General features: G+C 32.2%; 2 protein-coding genes and 1 non-coding gene across 3 annotated transcripts; 1 reads left to right on the top strand and 2 right to left on the bottom strand.

The window, feature by feature from the left end:
• The first annotated feature begins 3,816 nt into the window (after positions 1-3,816).
• LOC136220563 (proteasome subunit beta type-1-like) lies at positions 3,817-6,116 on the top strand. Its single transcript, XM_066008378.1, has 7 exons — positions 3,817-3,863; positions 3,936-4,043; positions 4,142-4,223; positions 4,823-4,952; positions 5,375-5,517; positions 5,646-5,732; positions 5,986-6,116. Exons 1-7 carry the CDS (start codon positions 3,817-3,819, stop codon positions 6,058-6,060), a joined length of 672 nt encoding a protein of 223 aa, XP_065864450.1. The 3' UTR covers positions 6,061-6,116.
• Positions 6,117-9,048: 2,932 nt separating this feature from the next.
• On the bottom strand, positions 9,049-9,121 carry TRNAK-CUU (transfer RNA lysine (anticodon CUU)). Its single transcript has one exon. It is a non-coding gene; the product is annotated as a tRNA-Lys (tRNA).
• Positions 9,122-12,602: 3,481 nt separating this feature from the next.
• LOC136216911 (F-box/kelch-repeat protein At3g06240-like) lies at positions 12,603-14,197 on the bottom strand. Its single transcript, XM_066003457.1, has 2 exons — positions 14,045-14,197; positions 12,603-13,768 (listed from the first exon to the last, which is right to left on the bottom strand). The coding sequence occupies exons 1-2, from the start codon at positions 14,094-14,096 to the stop codon at positions 12,762-12,764; spliced, it is 1,059 nt and encodes a 352-aa protein (XP_065859529.1). The 5' UTR covers positions 14,097-14,197; the 3' UTR covers positions 12,603-12,761.
• Between the last annotated feature and the right edge of the window lie 4,975 nt (positions 14,198-19,172).

Genomic DNA, 19,172 nt, shown 5'->3' with positions numbered 1-19,172 from the left:
TCTGAAATATGACTAAACTGAAATATTACTAAACTGAAATATTACTAAACTTAAACATCACTCAACTGAAATATTACTGAACTGAAACATCACTGAACTGAAATATTACTAAACTGAAACATCACTGAACTGAAACATCAATGAACTGAAATATTACTAAACTGAATATCACTGAAATGAAACATCAATGAACCAAAACATCACTGAACCAAAACATCACGGAACTGAAACATCACCGAACTGAAACATCACTTAACTGAAACATCACTGAACTGAAATATTACTAAATGGAAACCTTACTGAAACATCACTGAACTGAAATATTACCGAATTGAAATATTACTAAACTAAAACATTACTAAATAGAAATATCACTGAACCGAAACATCAATGAACTGGAACATCACTGAATCGAAACATCACTTAACTGAAACATCACTTAACTAAAACATCACTTAACTAAAACATCACTGAACTGAAATATTACTAAACTGAAACCTTACTCAACTGAAACATTATTAAAATGACACATTACTGAACTAAACTATTACTGAATTGAAACATTACTAAACTGAAATATTACTAAACTGAAATATTACTGAACTAAAATATCACTAAACTAAAATATTACTGAACTGAAACATCACTCAATAGAAACATCACTGAACTGAAATATTACTGAATTGAAACATCATTGAACTAAAATATCACTGAACTAAAACATTACCGAACTGAAATATTACTGAACTAAAACATCACTGAATTGAAACATTACTGAACTGAAACATCATTGAAAATAAAAGAGGAAAAAGTGGGAGGTGGCCGAATTAAATAGATGGGATGGGCATAACGTAACGTAACGTAACGTAACGTAACGTAACGTAACGTAACGTAACGTAACGTAACGTAACGTAACGTAACGTAACGTAACGTAACGTAACGTAGCGTAACGTAACGTAACGTAACGTAACGTAACGTAACGTAACGTAACGTAACGTAACGTAACGTAACGTAACGTAACGTAACGTAACGTAACGTAACGTAACGTAACGTGATGCAATGTAACTTGACTTATTCTAACTTAGTGTAATATATCTAAGTGTAATGTAACTTAGCCTAACGTAGATTAACTAACATAACATAAAATAACTTAGTGTAACGTAACGTAACTTAACTTAACTCAACGTAACATATCATCATGAAAAATTGAATTTTACATAAAACATTTGAACTTTACATAAATTCTTTAATTTTATACATAATTTACGTAAAATTGCATTTTAAAAAATTCATTAACTTTGTAAAAAAAATCAAATTTTACGAAAATCTTCCATTTTGAGACATAATTTAAGTATAAGCTCGATTTATAAGTTAGTGTAATAGCGTAATTTAACTTAGTATAATGTAACTTAGCGTAACGATCCCTAACATAACATAATTTAACGTAATGTAGCGTAACTTATCATAACATTGTGTAACTTATGGTAACGTAACTTAATGAAACTTATCGTAACATAACTTGACAGAACGTAACATAACATTACCTAAACAATCATTGAGCTTACAATCCATAATTTAACGTAACGTAATGTAACTTAATATGATGTTACGTAACGTAACTTAACGTGACATGACGTAACGTAACGTAACGTAACGTAACGTAACGTAACGTAACGTAACGTAACGTAACGTAACGTAACGTAATGTAACGTAACGTAACGTAACGTAACTTAACATGACGTAACGTAATGTAACTTAACGTCACGTAACTTAACGTGACGTTAATAAATATAAGCTCAATTTATAAATCTTTAGCATTGTAAGCTCAATTTGTAAATAAAAATAGTGTGAGGAAAGGGAGACGGAAATGAAAAAAGGAATGAGAAGAGTAGAAGTGAATATGATGAAGATAGACAATGATCTAATGATTATTGGGAAAAAACTTTAAATCCATTCTCTATCCTCCCAATCTAATTTATATATTACTATAATATCAAATAAAAGGATTTTGGAACCGACTATATATCAAATTATAATTATTAAATATAAATAATATTCAATTATATTCATGAGCTTATTCACGAGCTTCTATCGAGCTTGTTTATGAGCCTATATCGATTTTATTTATGAGCTTCTATCAAGCTTGTTAATGAGCCTCTAACCGAGCCTGCTCACGAGTTTTGACATGATCTTAGGCAACGCAGTGTTTCAAAATCTCAGATGAGTGGTAATTATAGTACATGACCCTATTTGATTGAAATATCAGACTGAAAAACAGTTTATCGAAAATTAGCATTTGACTGTATATTTTCGTTCATAAAAACGTATATCTTGAACCTTATGCTTATTAAATATCCTTAGTGTTAGAGCGTATATTCTGGGAACAAGCCTTTATATTTGATTTGTTTTATTATAAGTTACCCTGAAATTATTAAAATTTGATTTGATATGATTTGTGGTTTCTGATACGCAATTTAACGCAGTTATTACTTTTATTTTAGAAATATGATATTTCGTTCAATCAGTTATGATTTTCTAATTTATATATGTTTTCAAACTGGTACAAATGTTCAGTATATCTGTATCTGTTATCTGGCCTCTCGATCTTCATAACATTAGGACTTTGCATCTGTCTTGAGTCAGATTGTCAGTTGTCAGTTTGTCATCAGTTGTGTCAGCATTAGAATCATGCATAAGATTGGTGAAGACAATTATCTGTTATCTGTATCTGTTATTGGTAGCGTGCTTACCATTTATCTGGCCCTGGTGGTGTGTAGTATCACCACTCTGTTACACTGTACCATGTGTTTTAAAGCTTTTGTCTTATTTTCTGATTATTCTAATATTTGATATTTTGAAAGGCTTTAATATTATGTTTGATAATTGATTGTTAGCATTTTGAATTGATTATCTTATATTGACCCTTTAGTTTAACTTATTTTGAAATACTATATTTTGAACTATACTTGACATGATTTAAAAGTATCAGCCTGCCAACCTGTTCCTTTTCTGTTGTGTGCTATAGCTACTGCTCACTGATGTTTTCACTCGTATAAGCGAAAATTTCATACCACGTTGAATCTTTCTTTTTCAGATTAAGGTCCATGTTCGTGAGGTAACCCTTGGATTGATGTTGAAGGAGACTGCTTAATAATTTAGCTTTATATTATCTTTGGAGACTTTTGATTATTGAGATTTGACTTGAATAGTTAGGTTCCTTTAAGTTTTATGATGTAATTTCAACGAATTTGATATTCTGTTAGTTAATTTTTGGAATTTTCCATTAGTTTAGAATTAAGGCTAGTATAGATTAAAGTTAATTTAATTTATGCGCCGGTCATGACCTGGGTTGGGTCGTGACAGTTACATTTTATGTTTTAGATTAAACTAAATTAATTAAATTTTGAGTAAATTGCATCTATGACCACTGGATTTTATCAATTTTTACAGTATATCCAGTGAATTTCAAAATGTAAATAACATATGAAAATGAAACATAATTATAGTACAAGTTGTTGGAAAAATATTAATTAAAAATGTTACTATTTAAATCTTTTTTATTTCTGAAAATATTGAGTTTAATGATTATAATTAATAGAATTAATTTCACATGTTACTATTTTAAACGTTTTTTACTGAGTGGTTACAATTGTAATTTAATTCTTTTTAATTCAAATTAATTTTTGAATTAATGGATCAAACACATTTCTATTTCCCTATTTATATACCTATAATCTTGACATTCTCTCTTATTTTCGAATTATATAAGAAAAACGAGACATAATAATTCTCTCTCAATTTTCTCCAACATACACCATGACTAACCAACATGCTAACTGGTTTCCATACGATAACAATGGAGGGTGAGGCTTTTGATTTATGTTTATATTCATTATTATTTTTATGTATATTAATGTTATTTCGATTATTCTCAGTTCTTGTGTTGCAATTGCTGGCGCGAATTACTGCGTTATCGCAGCCGACACTCGAATGTCCACCGGATACAATATTCTCACTAGTGAATATTCCAAAATCAGTAAATTGTACGTGTATCAGCAGAGAATGGGCATTAGCTACTTAACTCAATCTTTTATCTTTCTTTGCTTAAGACACTAATTGTATCAGCTCTTCTGGTGCTCAGAGCTGATAAATCTGTGATGGCATCATGTGGATTTCAACCTGATGTGAAAGAACTTCAAAATCGTTTGAAAGCTAGGAACATGGTAAGACATCACAAAAAAAGTACATAGATTTGCTGCCTATGTTGCACGGAAACGGATATGGAAACTGAAACGGAAACCATACTAGGAAACGTAATTTCTGAAAAACATAGGAAACGAAAATGTGGGAAACGTGTAAATATTAAAAATATAGGGGCATATTTATAAATATTAAAAATATAATAATACGAACAATATGAAGAAAGTCCAAGCTCAATCAAGATTCAAGAGACAAGAATTATAGGAGAAAGAAATATGAATAAGTTCTTTAAATTGAAGTATACAATGATGTAATTATCTCTCAAATACAAGGTTTCAATTTTTCTAATCTTAGATTAAACATGAACTGCAAAATAGAAAGTTTGAATTTCCAAAATTTTAATCGAAATAAGTGGGGAAACAGTTTAAAAATTGAGAGACGCTTTTCATATTTTTGGTAATTATGGAAACGTGCCCGGAAACGTTTCGTATAAGTTTCCGAGAGTTTCCGTTTCACACATCTGCCGGAAACGGGTAAACGCTTGTCATGAAGAGTTTCCGTGCATTATAGTTTGCTACTTCTTTTTATATGGTTTCACTAAAGAGCCTTTACCCTAATTCAGATGTATCTACATCAACACAACAAGCAAATGAGTTGTCCTACCATGGCTCAATGGCTCTCCAACTATCTTTACTATAAACGTTTCTTCCCTTTTTATGCTTTCAATCTGCTAGGTGGGCTTGATAGTCAAGGTAAACCAATATGAGTTAATAGTGACATTTTCTACTTCTTATTGATATAAGTTGACTAATCATCAGGGGCGGAGCCAGTCCAGGGCTCAGGGGTGGAGCCCCTCGGCCACCGGCTCCGCCCTTGAGTACTGGTCGATTTGTCCCCTGTAGCTCCCCTTAAAATTAGTATATATTGACTCTATGTAGTATTATTTTAATGTATAAAGGTAGATGAGATGGTTTGAGATTCATACTCCCAATGTTCAATGTTTTTTTCTAAATTGATAATATTTTTACAGTTTTAACGCGTTGGAGGCTAAAAAAGTTTTAACCAGCCCTAATGGGTTGGACTTTGAAAATTTACCCTCAACCGCACAGCAAAAATTAGCCCCCAAATCTAAATTCCTGGCTCCGCCACTGCTAATCATGTTTCCGGATTGTAGGAATGGGTTGTGTTTACACTTATGATGCTCTTGGTTCCTATGAAAGGGTTGGATATCGTGCTAAGGGTTCTGGTTCTACTCTTATCATGCATTTTCTTGATAACCAACTCAAGTCTCCAAGCCCTCTCTTGTTACCTGCTCAGGTATATATTCTTGGCTTCTTGTTTTTCTTGATGTATAGTGTTTCTAAATATTCATATTTTAATCTTTCGATCTTGAAATATTACATCGTTTCTTGTTTTTCTACTTGGTAATTCTATGACCTATGCAGGATGCTGTCGCTCCACTTTCTGAATTAGAAGCCATTGATTTGGTGAAAACTGTCTTTGCATCTACAACTGAAAGAGATATATACACTGTAAGTTTTTAGAGTTAATAGATCAATTTAAGCAAGTTCGAAAGGTAAGCCACTTTAAACAAGTTTAAAGGAATTAATCAGTCATTTTTTAAGTTCGAAGTTTACAATTGATTTTTATGGCCAACTTGGAGGGTCTCTGTATGTATTTAGCCTTTAATTTTTTTTTGTCATCTTCTATTGAAAGTCTATGTATACGTATTAGTTAGTCAATTTTTTGTTTTGGCTGTTCCTGACACTCAATTATATTTTGCAGGGGGACAAACTTGAAATTGTGGTGTTAAATGCTGATGGTATTCGTCGGGAGTTTATGGAACTCCGAAAAGATTGATTTGTTTGAATGTTAACTAACAGCGCATTATGCATTTTCATCGTGTTGTTCAGTTTAGTGCAAGCTTATATCTTGAATCCATCTTCAAGAAGTGCATTTCCTTGTTATAGATGTTCTTCAATGACGATGCGTTTTGTGTTTTGGGATGTTTTACACTAAAGTCATTTGTTTAAAACTGTCATGTGACAGCAGAAAAAATTATATATTTTGTATTGTCACTTGGTTATCATGTTATACATACATATCCGAATTCTTTTTATTAACGTAGTTGTAATGTTACTATTTCAGTGGTTTTTCTTTTTAAATTTGAATGACTTTACTAAAATAAAAAGTAAAATTTAATGACTCTGCAAATTCAATAATTTTTTGAAACTCATTTCAAATTTCAGTAATTATTGGTGCAATTTAATTGAAGATTAGTTAGTATATGGGTAATTGTGTTCTATATTATATTATGGCCCTGTTTGGTAAAGAGCGTTTTGGGATAAAAAGAGCGGTTTTGACTAACTTTAGAGGTTTGACCATTGAAACCGCTGATTGGAGTGTTTGGTGAAGAAAGGTTTGGGATGAAAACGCTAATTTAGAAAAAGCTCTTAAAAAGAGCTTTTTCAATTAGCGTTTTGCAATATTAAAATTAATGGATTTCTTTAACCCTAATAGATAGACTCCCTCTTCTTCTGCGCCAAAATTAATGCCCTTATTCGTCTTTTTGCACAAACCGCTATTATCAATCAGCTAATTTTTACCAAACAGGTCGACACAAACAGCTAATCAAATCAGCTAGTCAAATCATCTAATGTAATCAGCTAACAGCTAATTCCCAAACAGGGCAATATTCTGATTAATTTTTATAAATCACTTTATTAAAATCAAATATATATGATATTTAATAATTTCATTGGAAAAAAAATCATTTGTTAAATAGATCTAATGGGCTTTATTTTCAGTGACCAAGGCACAAAAGAAAAGTCAAAATAATGAGTCAAAAACTTTGCTTGAAGCTAGATAATGGGAATAATAAAATTTAATTATTACAATTTACATTCAACCACCTAAAGACCTTCCAATTTTTTAATGTGATTTTTCTATCATAGACTTTTTCATTGTTTCAATTTGTTTCATCATTAAAACAATAGTTTTTATCATCTCAATTTGCTTAAACTCCAATTAGACACGAAGTATGCAGTATATCGTCACTCATAGGAGTCAACAGTTTAAGTAATTTGAGGGGTGAAAAATTTATTTTTAAAATTCAAATGGTCACACGTTTAGAAACAAGTTGGAATGGTTGAATATGCATTAAGCTATTGACAATAACTTTTTTTATTATTATTTTCACTTGTAAATGTATGTTATTAGGAGTTGTCGAACTGTGTTTAGCTACTTGTCGAGTGTACGACACTAGCAATTTCTCCCCTAATTACTAGTCGGTGCTAAGCAAAGTCAAGAATGCAGCAGAATGAGATCTTACACAAGTCAAGTGAGGAATAATTTTGCTATTTTATTGTGAACATCATTAATTTCTTGGAAAATTAGAAGCAAAACGCATTTTTCATGCAGTTCTAAGCAGTATATAGGCTTTGACAATGACAACAAGTGAGGTGCAATGATTTTGTTTTGTTGTGGATAATATTAGTTTTCAACAAATTATTTATGACAAATCAATCATTTATGTAGTTGAGAATCCAAGCTTGCATGAAATGACCAAACATATAGAACTTGATTGTCATTTTGTACGAGACAAATTGCAAGCCAGGGTTGTTTATGTATTACGTACCTATCAACAAGACCATTATTTTTGTTACCGATGTATCATTGGACGTTCAAGATATCTATCTTCCTTCCAACTTGAGGGGAACCTAATCATAAAAACTGTCAAGTTAAATTAGTCAGCAGTTGATCTTTAAAGATTCAATTAGTATTCTACAGTTACTGTTAAGTTGTTATTCGTAAGTCTGAGTATAAATATCTCTTTGTAAATGTATTGATTGTATTCTTATTTCAATGATCAATTCTATAGTAGTTTAGGGGTGTAATGGATTGAGATTTTAAAAGATGTAATGTATTGATGTTTTAAAAGAGTTCAAAGACTTTTTAAAAGTGAATGATTTTTATAGATTTTTATTAACTTTATAGTTTGTTACCTGGCTGTCATGTGTCGTTTTGGTCAGTTAGACGACAACCACATGTCATATAGGTGGTAGCTACGTGTCGTTTCGGTCACGGTAAAAGTTAACTAGTACTGATGTAGCAATGATATCACTTTTCCATCGTCGTTTTGCTCATAAAATCGTCGGAGTGATTTAATTAAAACAAAATGGAAAAATGAATGATTTTATTGAAATAAATTGAAGTTGAGTGACCATTTTAAAAAATTATAAAAATTGAGTGACTAATGATGCATTTAACTCCTATTTCTAAGAATATAATTTTCTAATAGCACATGTAATATTTACATGGTAGTAATTGAATGCACCTTTTTTTTCTTTTTTTTTTTTTTTAGATTTTTTAAAGTCTCTTAAATTTTTTATTGAATACAACTAGATTTTTTTTTTATAAAGTCTTAAAAAATCCGAGTTTAAAATAAACTATCACACATTTATATTTGACAGATGAGGCGACATACAGAACAAACTTATACGCTTTTCTTTTTTCTATAGTATGCATGTCACTCCATCCCTCAAAGATGAAAAAAAAACGATTTTGTGTGTAGGAGATCCAAATAAGCCAATTTTGGATATACGATAGGTTATTTTAAAAGTTCAGGATGTCAATAAACAAAACGCTCAAAGTTTAAGAGTGTAAATATACATTAGTCTTTTTTTTTCAAAGAATCATTACTCATATGTTGAAAATTATCTATTTTGATTGATTTTATTACAAGTACCTAAGCTAATTGATGGGCTAAATTTCATAGACATTCAACAGTATTAACTTTTTATTGTACTAAAATAAATAGGAAATAGAATGAAAACAAAAAAGCATACCCGCCCACCGTGGGGCTCGAACCCACGACCACAAGGTTAAGAGCCTTGCGCTCTACCAACTGAGCTAGACGGGCTTGTGTTGGATGTTTCTTAGTTTCACAATTTATAGATTGTACTGAGAAGAGCTTTGGTGCTAATAAAAAAGGGATGAAAATCAAATTTAAACTAATGTTTTTTAAGTAGTACAGATTTAGACTTAACGTATGACTGATTAATTTAATTCTAAATTCTCAAATAAAATCAATTTTAGTCATACATTATTAAAAAGTTGAAAAAACTGGTTTGACTGTTATTTAACTGTCACATAAGAAATTCTAAATTTTTGTTATCGATAAACTGAAGTAGTTTCATATATTTTTGTTGTTGATATTTATAACTATATTAGTAACACAATAAACATTTTAAATTCTTTAAAAAAGAATTGTGATTAACTTATATGTGATAGATTTAATTGTTAGTATTTTAACAGATGTTTTTGTAACGGTATAAGTAACACATTAAATATGTTAAACATAATTAATGTTTGAAAGGTTAAAACTGTGAAACCAATCTTTTCAATTTTTGGTAATGTAGGGCTAAAATTGATATTGCTTGAAAATATTATTGTTAAATTTTTTACTTCTTCAAACATCATAAATGATAATATAATTAAAGAAGGCATAATACCCATTTGGCTCTCTAAACTAGGGTTTCAAAGGCAATTAGAACCTTAAACTATCAAAATCATCAATCAGGTTCCTAAATTAATAAAAAATTATCAATTGAATCTTCATTCTAAACAAAAATCATCAATTGAGGCATCATTGAAAATCATTCGGTTAAAAAGTTTCAGACGCTCTTCCACAAACCCATATTGAACCAACGCATAGATTATTACCGTCTATATTAAACAGTCACAGTCTCTGAATTTAGGATAAGATGAAGACTCAATTAATGATTTTGATAGTTTAAGGTTCTAACTGACTTTAAAATTTTACTTTAGGGACCCAAATAAGTGTAATTCCGTTAAAGAACTAATGTTAATAAACTGAACCAATTTCAAAAAATCTAAAAAATTTAAATATTTTGTTCATGCATCAATTGATCAGAAAGTAAAAGAAAACTGAGTATGATTTTTTAAGTTATATTTTCAGAATATGTTTGAGGGATTAGATACTTTTAAGCTCAATAAATATATATTTTATTCAACACATTTTTTCAACGTGTATGTAATGTCTTGATCTATTATTAAAAAAAGTAATAACTCTGTGGACATATACAATGAAAATAATGAGATTTATGACTGGAAAAAAACTATGAATTAGTCCAACTTGTTAAAACATATGCAATGAAAATAATGACTGAAAAAAAACTATATTAATAATTTTGAGAACTAGTCCAACTTATTAATGTTATATCTTCAATTATACCATTTATCCACCAGAGATATAAGTATTCTTTAAAAGTGAAATAAGTATTTTTTTATCTTATTTCTAAAAAATAATATGAGAGCTACATGATAACCCATGATAGAACCAGGATCTTTGTTGGTAATTGCTTAGAGAGCCAATCCAGCCACATATGTAGAAAAGCAGGGAAAGAACAATCGTGTAACTTTAACAACGATAGATGGGGCCGATATTTCAACTAGAGAAGCGACCAATTGGTTCACCAAACCTCAAAAGCAAGTTAAGCAGTATGATGAGGACATCATTCGGTAAGAACATGCTCTAGTAAGGAAGTTGTAATGCAGCAGAACTAGATTCGGCTACAGTGTAGTCTATCTATTTATAAGAATTGGATAATAGAGTTAATGAGCGATATGCTCTTGTGTCCTTATGGATTTGGCTAAGTGGACCTATATGCTATTGGGCTCGTACTCTGGATGGTGGCAAAGGTGGGCTTGCTGGACTTTGCATGTTTCTCTCCCCCTTTCGGAAAGTTGATGACCGAACCATTGTATGTAAGGTGGCAGAGGAGTGTTTCACGGCCAAAATCTTGTGCAATAATGTCTTGTACCTGATGTTGAGGTGGATCAAAGAAGTATTTACGGTAGTGGCATGTGACGTGTGTAATGCTGACATTTATCTAGGATTAATGATGAAGTGTGCTTATATCAAGCAGCGTCATTACAGAAGTTGGAAATGACGACATTACAGAGAGTATAAGTGACACATGAGAACCAATTGCTGGGTGTGTCGTTTGGATAGTGTGATACTTCGTTTGTCCGTTTGTCCTTTATGTGTTGATTTTTAGATATGTATATTTGATGTTTGATCGGACCAAATCTCTTAATCCCGCACATAAAATAAGTTGAACTTGGAATTTATTTTAAAAGTTCAAGCCGGTCTTTTATATATATATTACCTATATTTAATATTTTATTATTTTGTTTACTTAAATTTTAAGTTTGGCATAAAGCTCATTTGATCCCTTAAATTATAGAGCAAAATTAATTGACCACCTATTCTCCTCAAATCAGCAAAAAGACCCCTAAACTTTGTAAAAACTAACAATCAAACCCAAACAAATGGAAGGGAAACAACAGATGAGAATCCAAGATGCCATTAGCATAAGCTCATAAACAAGTAAAAGTTGCTTTTCTTCATGGCACCAAAGTACCAGTTTCACAATATTATCTATGTCCACAGGTTTGGACATTGTTACATCCTGTTCATTAAACTTTAAAATAAAATAATAAAATCATTAAAGTTTTACTCTCGCAAAAATAAAGTCATAATGACGGTTTAGTATCCACGCAATGCTGAAATGATTACGTGGACGATTTGTAAGGGAGCTCGATGAGATGTGTCAGCCGCATGAAAAACAAAATCACATGGTAGACACGTGTCTGCCACATGGAAATAAATTTAAAAAAGTAAAATACACATTAACTATTAATTATGGTTTAACCCGGCTAATTCCACATTATAAAAACCTCAAGTATATATCATAAAATTGACATCATCATTGCGGCATCACATGGATACTTAAAACCGGTCATTGTGACTTTATTTTGGCTGGAACAAAATATTTATGTATCAAGCTCAGTGAGACCTGGCTCGTGCCAGTCCATCTTATGAACAGATCTAAAATAAGATGTAAGATAGGAAGGGTAGATCAAAGATAATAAAAAAAAAAAATAGAACAAAGTCTTGGCTCTCAATGTGCCGAAAGACAAACAATAGCTACATGAATAACAACAATAAAGCCTTTGTCTCGAAATGAGTCGGGAATAGCTACATGAATAAAGTACTTAAAACTATTGACAAATGCTCTTATCAGTAGTCATACAACATCCAAGATGATCAACAGAAGAATGTATGAATTACAAAGCTTTAGAATGCACAGACATTCAATAGGATAGCCATCACCATTAAACCATATCCTTGCATTACTAGGAATGCAATTTTTGTTCATGAATCATATGCAATGCACTAGTTACTACTTTAACCCAAAATCCAAAACTAATGTAATTTTATTAGATAGAGAGGCACCTAGAGCTCGTTGTGTGGCAACCATATACAAAAAGTAAAGGAGATAGAGCAAACTATATACAAAAACTACAGAGCAATACAACAAAGTCGCAGCTGGTTGAACATTTGTGTAACAATTAAACATAGAACTAATATTACTATGTAACAGCCAAAACTATTAGCAAGTTTAAGTACTCAAAACAGTTCAACACTTCTTTGTAAGTTCAACAAAACAACATTCGCAAACCTGCTCAGTTTATCATCTTTCTCGATCGAAACATTCCGGTGAAATCAGGGACTCTTTGTATACAAATGTATCTCCATAATGGACCATTTGTGCCTTCTTATCATCGGACATTATACCTTGCATATCAGATTTTACAAATCCAAATCCAGTATCTGTGCGAAACACTACTTCCCCAAGCCTAGAAATACCGACTGGTTTTGCATATTCCTCAGGCAAACATGCACTGAATTTAGCCCAAGATTTCGAGTTGTCGTATTCCATCATCACCCAAATATACTTGCGCCCAGATGCACATAACCGGCCTTTGTAGTCTTCGAACATCGGAACCCAACAAGAAGTATAGCCTTCGCCAACAAACTTAATTCCGTCAGGCAGATCTAGAAACACAATTTTCTCATTTGCTAAATCAAAAGCAGTGATCTGTGGACCAACACACCAGTGGAGAGCTCCATTTGAAGGCAAAGCATTCACTGCCGATGCAAATTCGAAAGAGTGTTCAAGTATCTTCCATGATTTTGTTTTCAACGAAAAAAATCGAAGGTGGGAATCCCAATTTCCAAGAACTTTGTAATCATCAGAAATTGAATCATAACCGAAACCAAATAGGCTAACACCAGCCGCTGTATGGTCTGGAACGGGTACAGATATTCTTTTACACTCACCAGTACATGGATTCCATATAAAGAAGAAGTCCCCTATATACAAGGGGGCTACACAAACCAATCCATTGGCTGACCCTATGAGTCGAGATGGCTTCTCAATTTCAACCGGAAAATTCATTCTGCGACATGCATAACTATCGACATCCGAATATTGAAATATAGTTCTCTCCAGAGTAATCAATTGGTAGAAAATAACATACTTAGATGAAGAAGATGATAATTGTTTCATATGAAATTTATGATTTTCAGAAATGAAAGAGTACCACTTCTTGGAAACGGTTTTGAATCTGAGAAGTGATTTGACAGGAAGTCTTGAAAGTATATCTTCAATCACATCTTGGGGAAGAGCTGCCATTGCTGTCCAAGCACAAAAAATTTCTCAAAAATGTTTTCTAATTGAAAGAATCGAAAGAATTGAAAGAAACAATTCTAAGCTAAGGCACAGAATAAGATTCTAAATATACAAAATGATTGGACGAAAAAGAATTGAAAGCACTTGAGAACCAAAACTAATGCTTTAATGTCAATACAATCCGAGTGAGATCAATTACAATCTTTAGCAGAGCAGAGACAAGAATGATTTATAGCATTTCCTCTGAAATTAAAAAGGAACAAGCAATAGAATCACAAAACCTGAAATTAAGAACTCTTCTCTGATTCTGAAGGAGGGTCGAACGAACAGCATGCATGAGAACAAGGAGAAGAGGGCGGGGGTCGAAGAAGAAGATGAAGAAGAAGGGGGGCGATGGAAAGGGTTTTATATTTTCATTTTTTAGGGTTTTGTAACTTTTCTTAATTTTAGTTCGGATGTTTGGTATTCTACTGAGATATAAATAAAGATTGAGATAAGGATATAGATAAAAGACGGTGATAAGAATAAAAATAAGATAAGATAGTTTATTATCTCATGTTTAACAAGTGGGATAGAGATAAGGATAAAATGATTCAATTGTAATAAACAATTGTACTATAATGTGGACTGGAATTAATTAAATTTAATATATCAATCTAATTTGAAAAATACTTTGTAACACTTTTATTAAAAAATTTAAAATATAAAAATTGGAATAACTTAAATACTCGGAACATTATTAAATTTTCAAAATAAAAAAAATGGAATAATTTGAAAAATATTTGGAACACTGTATTAAATTTTCAAAACACAAAAAATAAAATAATTTATATATTTAAGATGATAGATTAAATTTAATTAATTTTATTCGACATTAATACTGCAATAATATATAGATAAACTTAGATTTTTAAAAATTCAAAGATTAAAAATTAACTTGATAAACACATGGAACACTTGCTAAATTTTCAATCACAACGAATGGAATAAATAATAAAATTTGAGGAACAAATTAGACTTTTCCATCTAAATAAGTTATCCTCGTGTCCTCGTATCATATATCACCCCCTCTAGATATAACTTTAGTGGGATAAGAGGTTTGTTCCTCTCTTGTCTGACTCTTCTATCTTCCAAACAAACACGAGATACCTTATCTCTTAAACATGTCATTTACAAGTAAGCTGGTCTACCACTTTTAGCAGCTTTTATTTTAGATTTTGCATATAATATAATAGATGTCTGCAAATTTTGTTTAGAAGTTTACAGATAAATTGATCTTAAAAATTTGCATATAATAATGGGACTGATTCATTGGTTTTTAATTGGTTTGTTGCTTTCACATGGAAAATAGAATTGATCTCAAAAATGTTTTCTAATTGAAAGAATTGAAAGAAACAATTCTAACTAAAGGCACAGAATAAGATTCTAAATATACAAAATGATTGGGCGAAAAAGAATTGAAAGCACTTGAAAACCAAAACTAAGGCTTTAATGTCAATACAATCCGAATAAGATCAGTTACAACCCAGCAATCTTTACCAGAGTAGAGACAAGTATGCTTTATAGCATTTCCTATGAAATTAACTCTGATTCTGAAGAAGGGAGGGCGGGGTCGAAGAAGAAGAAGGGGACGATTAGGGGTGCAAACGAGTCTGCCTAATTCGCAAACTGTTTGAGTTCGGTTCGGTCAAAGTTCGGATGGATTGGGCTAGCTCGAGTTCGAGATCGGCTCGAGCATTAACGAGTCCGAGTCTGAGTCATTGGATTCGGCTTGAAAGCTCGTGAGCATGCTCGAGTGTTTTTTTAATAATATTATATATATATTATTTTTTGTTTGTTAATTTAAATACATTTTAGTTTTGTAATTTTTTAATTAGAAACTTTGTACCACAGATAATGTTTGCCCAAAACTCAATTTGAAACTATACTATTGTAGACTACATGTTAAACTCCAATTTGTTAGATTCTATGTTTGTTTAATCTTATTACTTTATTTAATTTTTTTTTTTGTAGATTGTATGTTATATTTGTTTTTTTAAGTTTAAATTTGGTATTCTTTCATTAGAAATTTGTTTTAGATAATAAAATGTTAATCAGGTACAATTAAGTATATTTAAAACTGTTTAAAAAAATCAAAACGAACCGCTCGTCGAGCTTCGAGCTCGAGCCGAGCCTATATCGAACTGGAGCCAAGCTCCAAAATTCCAAGCTCGGCGAGCTTCGAGCTTCTCGAGCCAAACCGAGCCTGTTCTGCTCGGTTGTACCCCTAGGAACGATGGAAAGAGTTTAGATTTTCATTTATTTAGGGTTGTGTAACTTTTCTTTATTTTAGTTTCTTTTTAATTTTGTTTTTTAGTTGCTAAGAAATTTTTTTTTTTCATTTATTAAGTTAGTTTTGCCCGTGATTTTTTTAAAGGGAGAATGTGAAAAAAATACTTTTGGAGTTTTACCCTTACCGTCTAAAATGGTGCAATTTTACTTATAACGTTTGCAAAAAGCAAATTTATCCCGGACATTGACAAGTTGGATCAATTTGAGAAATAATTCATTAAACTGTTTTCATCCATGCATAATGTCATCTACACTTCACATTTACGTCATTTTATCACGTATTAACATATCACAACAATATAAATAGACGTGAAATTTTTTTTTCAAAAAAAAATTAAAAAAATTATACTATACTTTACACGAGTTGTAAAAAAAACACAAACATTTCTCAAATTCTTTTATTAAATCACCAATGTAAATTTGCTTTTCTCCAGTGATCTTCCTCCTGCACCAGTAAGTTAACAAGTCGTTTTTCTCCTTCAAACTCGACCACCACTTTCCAGCAAGCAGCCCCACAACTGTGTAATATGCTTGTTATAGACAGCCACTCCACTGCTGTGTGGAAATCAAGGTTCAGATTCTGCCCCCAGTGATACATCGCATCTGCCAGTACCCGTAACCGATCTACCAGTCGCATCTGTTGCGTGTCAGCCCAGCTTTCGAACATAAAGCGTTTTGGCGAAGCTCTTATTTACTATCTCTGTTGTCGGAGTAAAATGGGGGAATGGTCCGACGTCGGAGTAGAAGTGTTGTAAGGGAACTTAGCCAACCAAGCCTCCGAAACTAAAACTCAGTCTAATTTCTCTTGAACTTCGTTAGCTTTCCCGTGATGATGCATCCACGTAAACAGGTACCCAGTCATTGGCAGATCAACAACCCCACACTCTACAAATGTACCTCGAAAACCGTTTATGCACCAAGCGGGATGCTCCAGTAATTCCTGCTTGTCTGCGTTGGATAAGAGATAATTGAAGTCCCCTATAACCGTCCATGGCATATAGGAAGAAGTTGCGAGAGCCCAAAGTTTTGCCCAGGACTCCCTCCAACAAGGATTAGTTTTTGCCCTAACTCCGCGATAGTCCATCCCTGCCTTGGCTACCAAATTTCCGCAAGTCTTTGCTTCATCACAATGTTAATAGCGTGCCCACTAAACAATTTTCAAAAGCTATTATCTGTTCCGAATCAGGAAGGGAAGGGAATTCAAAGCCATCGTCAACAATGGACATGTCTCGAAACTGATCGTCCAACGTCGCTGCTTGTTGAACATTACAACAAAAATTCACTTCAAACTATTTCAGACAGAAAATACAAAAGAGATAGAGCAAACCATATACGAAAACTACGGAGCAATACAACAAAGTCGCAGCTTGTTGAACATTTGTGTAACAATTAAACATAGAACTAATATTACTATCTAACAGCCAAACTATTAGCAAGTTTGAGTACTCAAACAAGTTCAACACTTCTTTGTAAGTTCAACAAAACAACATTAACAATCTCAATTCAAACTTACTCAATTTATCATGTTTCTCGATCGAAACATTCCGGGTGAAATTAGGGTCTCTTTGTATACAAATATATCTCCATAATTGACCATTTGTGCCTTCTTATCATCAGACATTCTACCTCGGGTATCGGATTTTACAAATCCGAATCCAGTATGCGTGCGAAACACTACTTCCCCAAGCCTAGAAATGCCGACTGGTTTTGCATATTCGTGAGGCAAAGATGCACTGAATTTAGCCCAAGATTTTGAGTTGCCGTATTCTTTCATCACCCAAATATACTTGTGCCTGTATGCACATAACGAGCCTTGGTAGTCTTGGAACATCGGAACCCAAGAAGAAGTATAGCCTTCGCGAACAAACTTAATTCCTTCAGGCAGATCTAGAAACGAAATTTTCTCATTTGCTAAATCAAAAGCAGTTGATCTGTGGACCAACACACCAGTGGAGAGCTCCATTTGAAGGCAAAGCATTCACTGCCGATGCAAATTCGATAGAGTATTCAAGTATCTTCCATGATTTTCTTTTCAACGAAAAAATTCGAAGATGGGAATCCCAATCTCCGAGAACTTTGTAATCATCAGAAATTGAATCATAACCGAAGCCAAATAGCCTAACACCAGCCGCTTTATGGTTTGGAATGTGTACAAATATTCTTTTACACTCACTAGTACATGGATTCCATATAAAGAAGAAGTCCCCTGTATACAAGGGGGCTACACAAACCAATCTATTGGCTGACCCTATGATTCGAAATGGATTTTCAATTTCAACCGGAAAATTCATTATGCGCCATGCATAACTATCGACATCCGAATATTGAAATATAGCTTCTTCCTCCAGAGTACTCAATTTGTAGAAAATAAGATACTTAGATGAAGAAGATGATGATTGTTTCATATGAAATTTATGATTTTCAGAAATGAAAGAGTACCACTTCTTGGAAACGGTTTTGAATCTGATAAGTGATTTCACAGTAAGTCTTGAAAGTATATCTTCTATCACATCTTGGGGAAGAGCTGCCATTGTTGTCCAAGCATTGCAAAAACCCTACACAGTTTAATGAAAGGGAAAGGGAACGAGAAAGGCGACCAATATATATTATTTTAGATTTTGCATATAATATAATAGATGCCATTCTTTGCTCTTGTAAATTTTGTTTTGAATTTTACAGATAATGGGACTGATTCATGGAAAAACAAAAAAATTCTCAAAAATGTTTTCTAATTGAAAGAATTGGAAGAAACAATTCTAAACTAAGGCACAAAATAACATTCTAAATATACAAAATGAATTGGACGAAAAAGAATTGAAAGCACTTGAGAACCAAAGCTAGGGCTTTAATGTCAGTACAATCCGAGTAAGATCAATTACAACACAACAATCTTTACCAGAGCAGAGACAAGTATGATTTATAGCATTCTAAATATACAAAATGATTGGACAAAAAAGAATTGAAAGCACTTGAGAACCAAAACTAAGGCTTTAATGTCAATACAATCCGAATGAGATGATTTATAGCATTTCCTCTGAGTCATAGCATAGAATAATATGTGTTGTTGAATTGTATATG

This window comes from Euphorbia lathyris, chromosome 2 (genome assembly GCF_963576675.1).
Source record: "Euphorbia lathyris chromosome 2, ddEupLath1.1, whole genome shotgun sequence".
NCBI classification, from domain to species: domain Eukaryota; kingdom Viridiplantae; phylum Streptophyta; class Magnoliopsida; order Malpighiales; family Euphorbiaceae; genus Euphorbia; species Euphorbia lathyris.
This window is presented reverse-complemented; position numbering and strand designations above follow the sequence as displayed.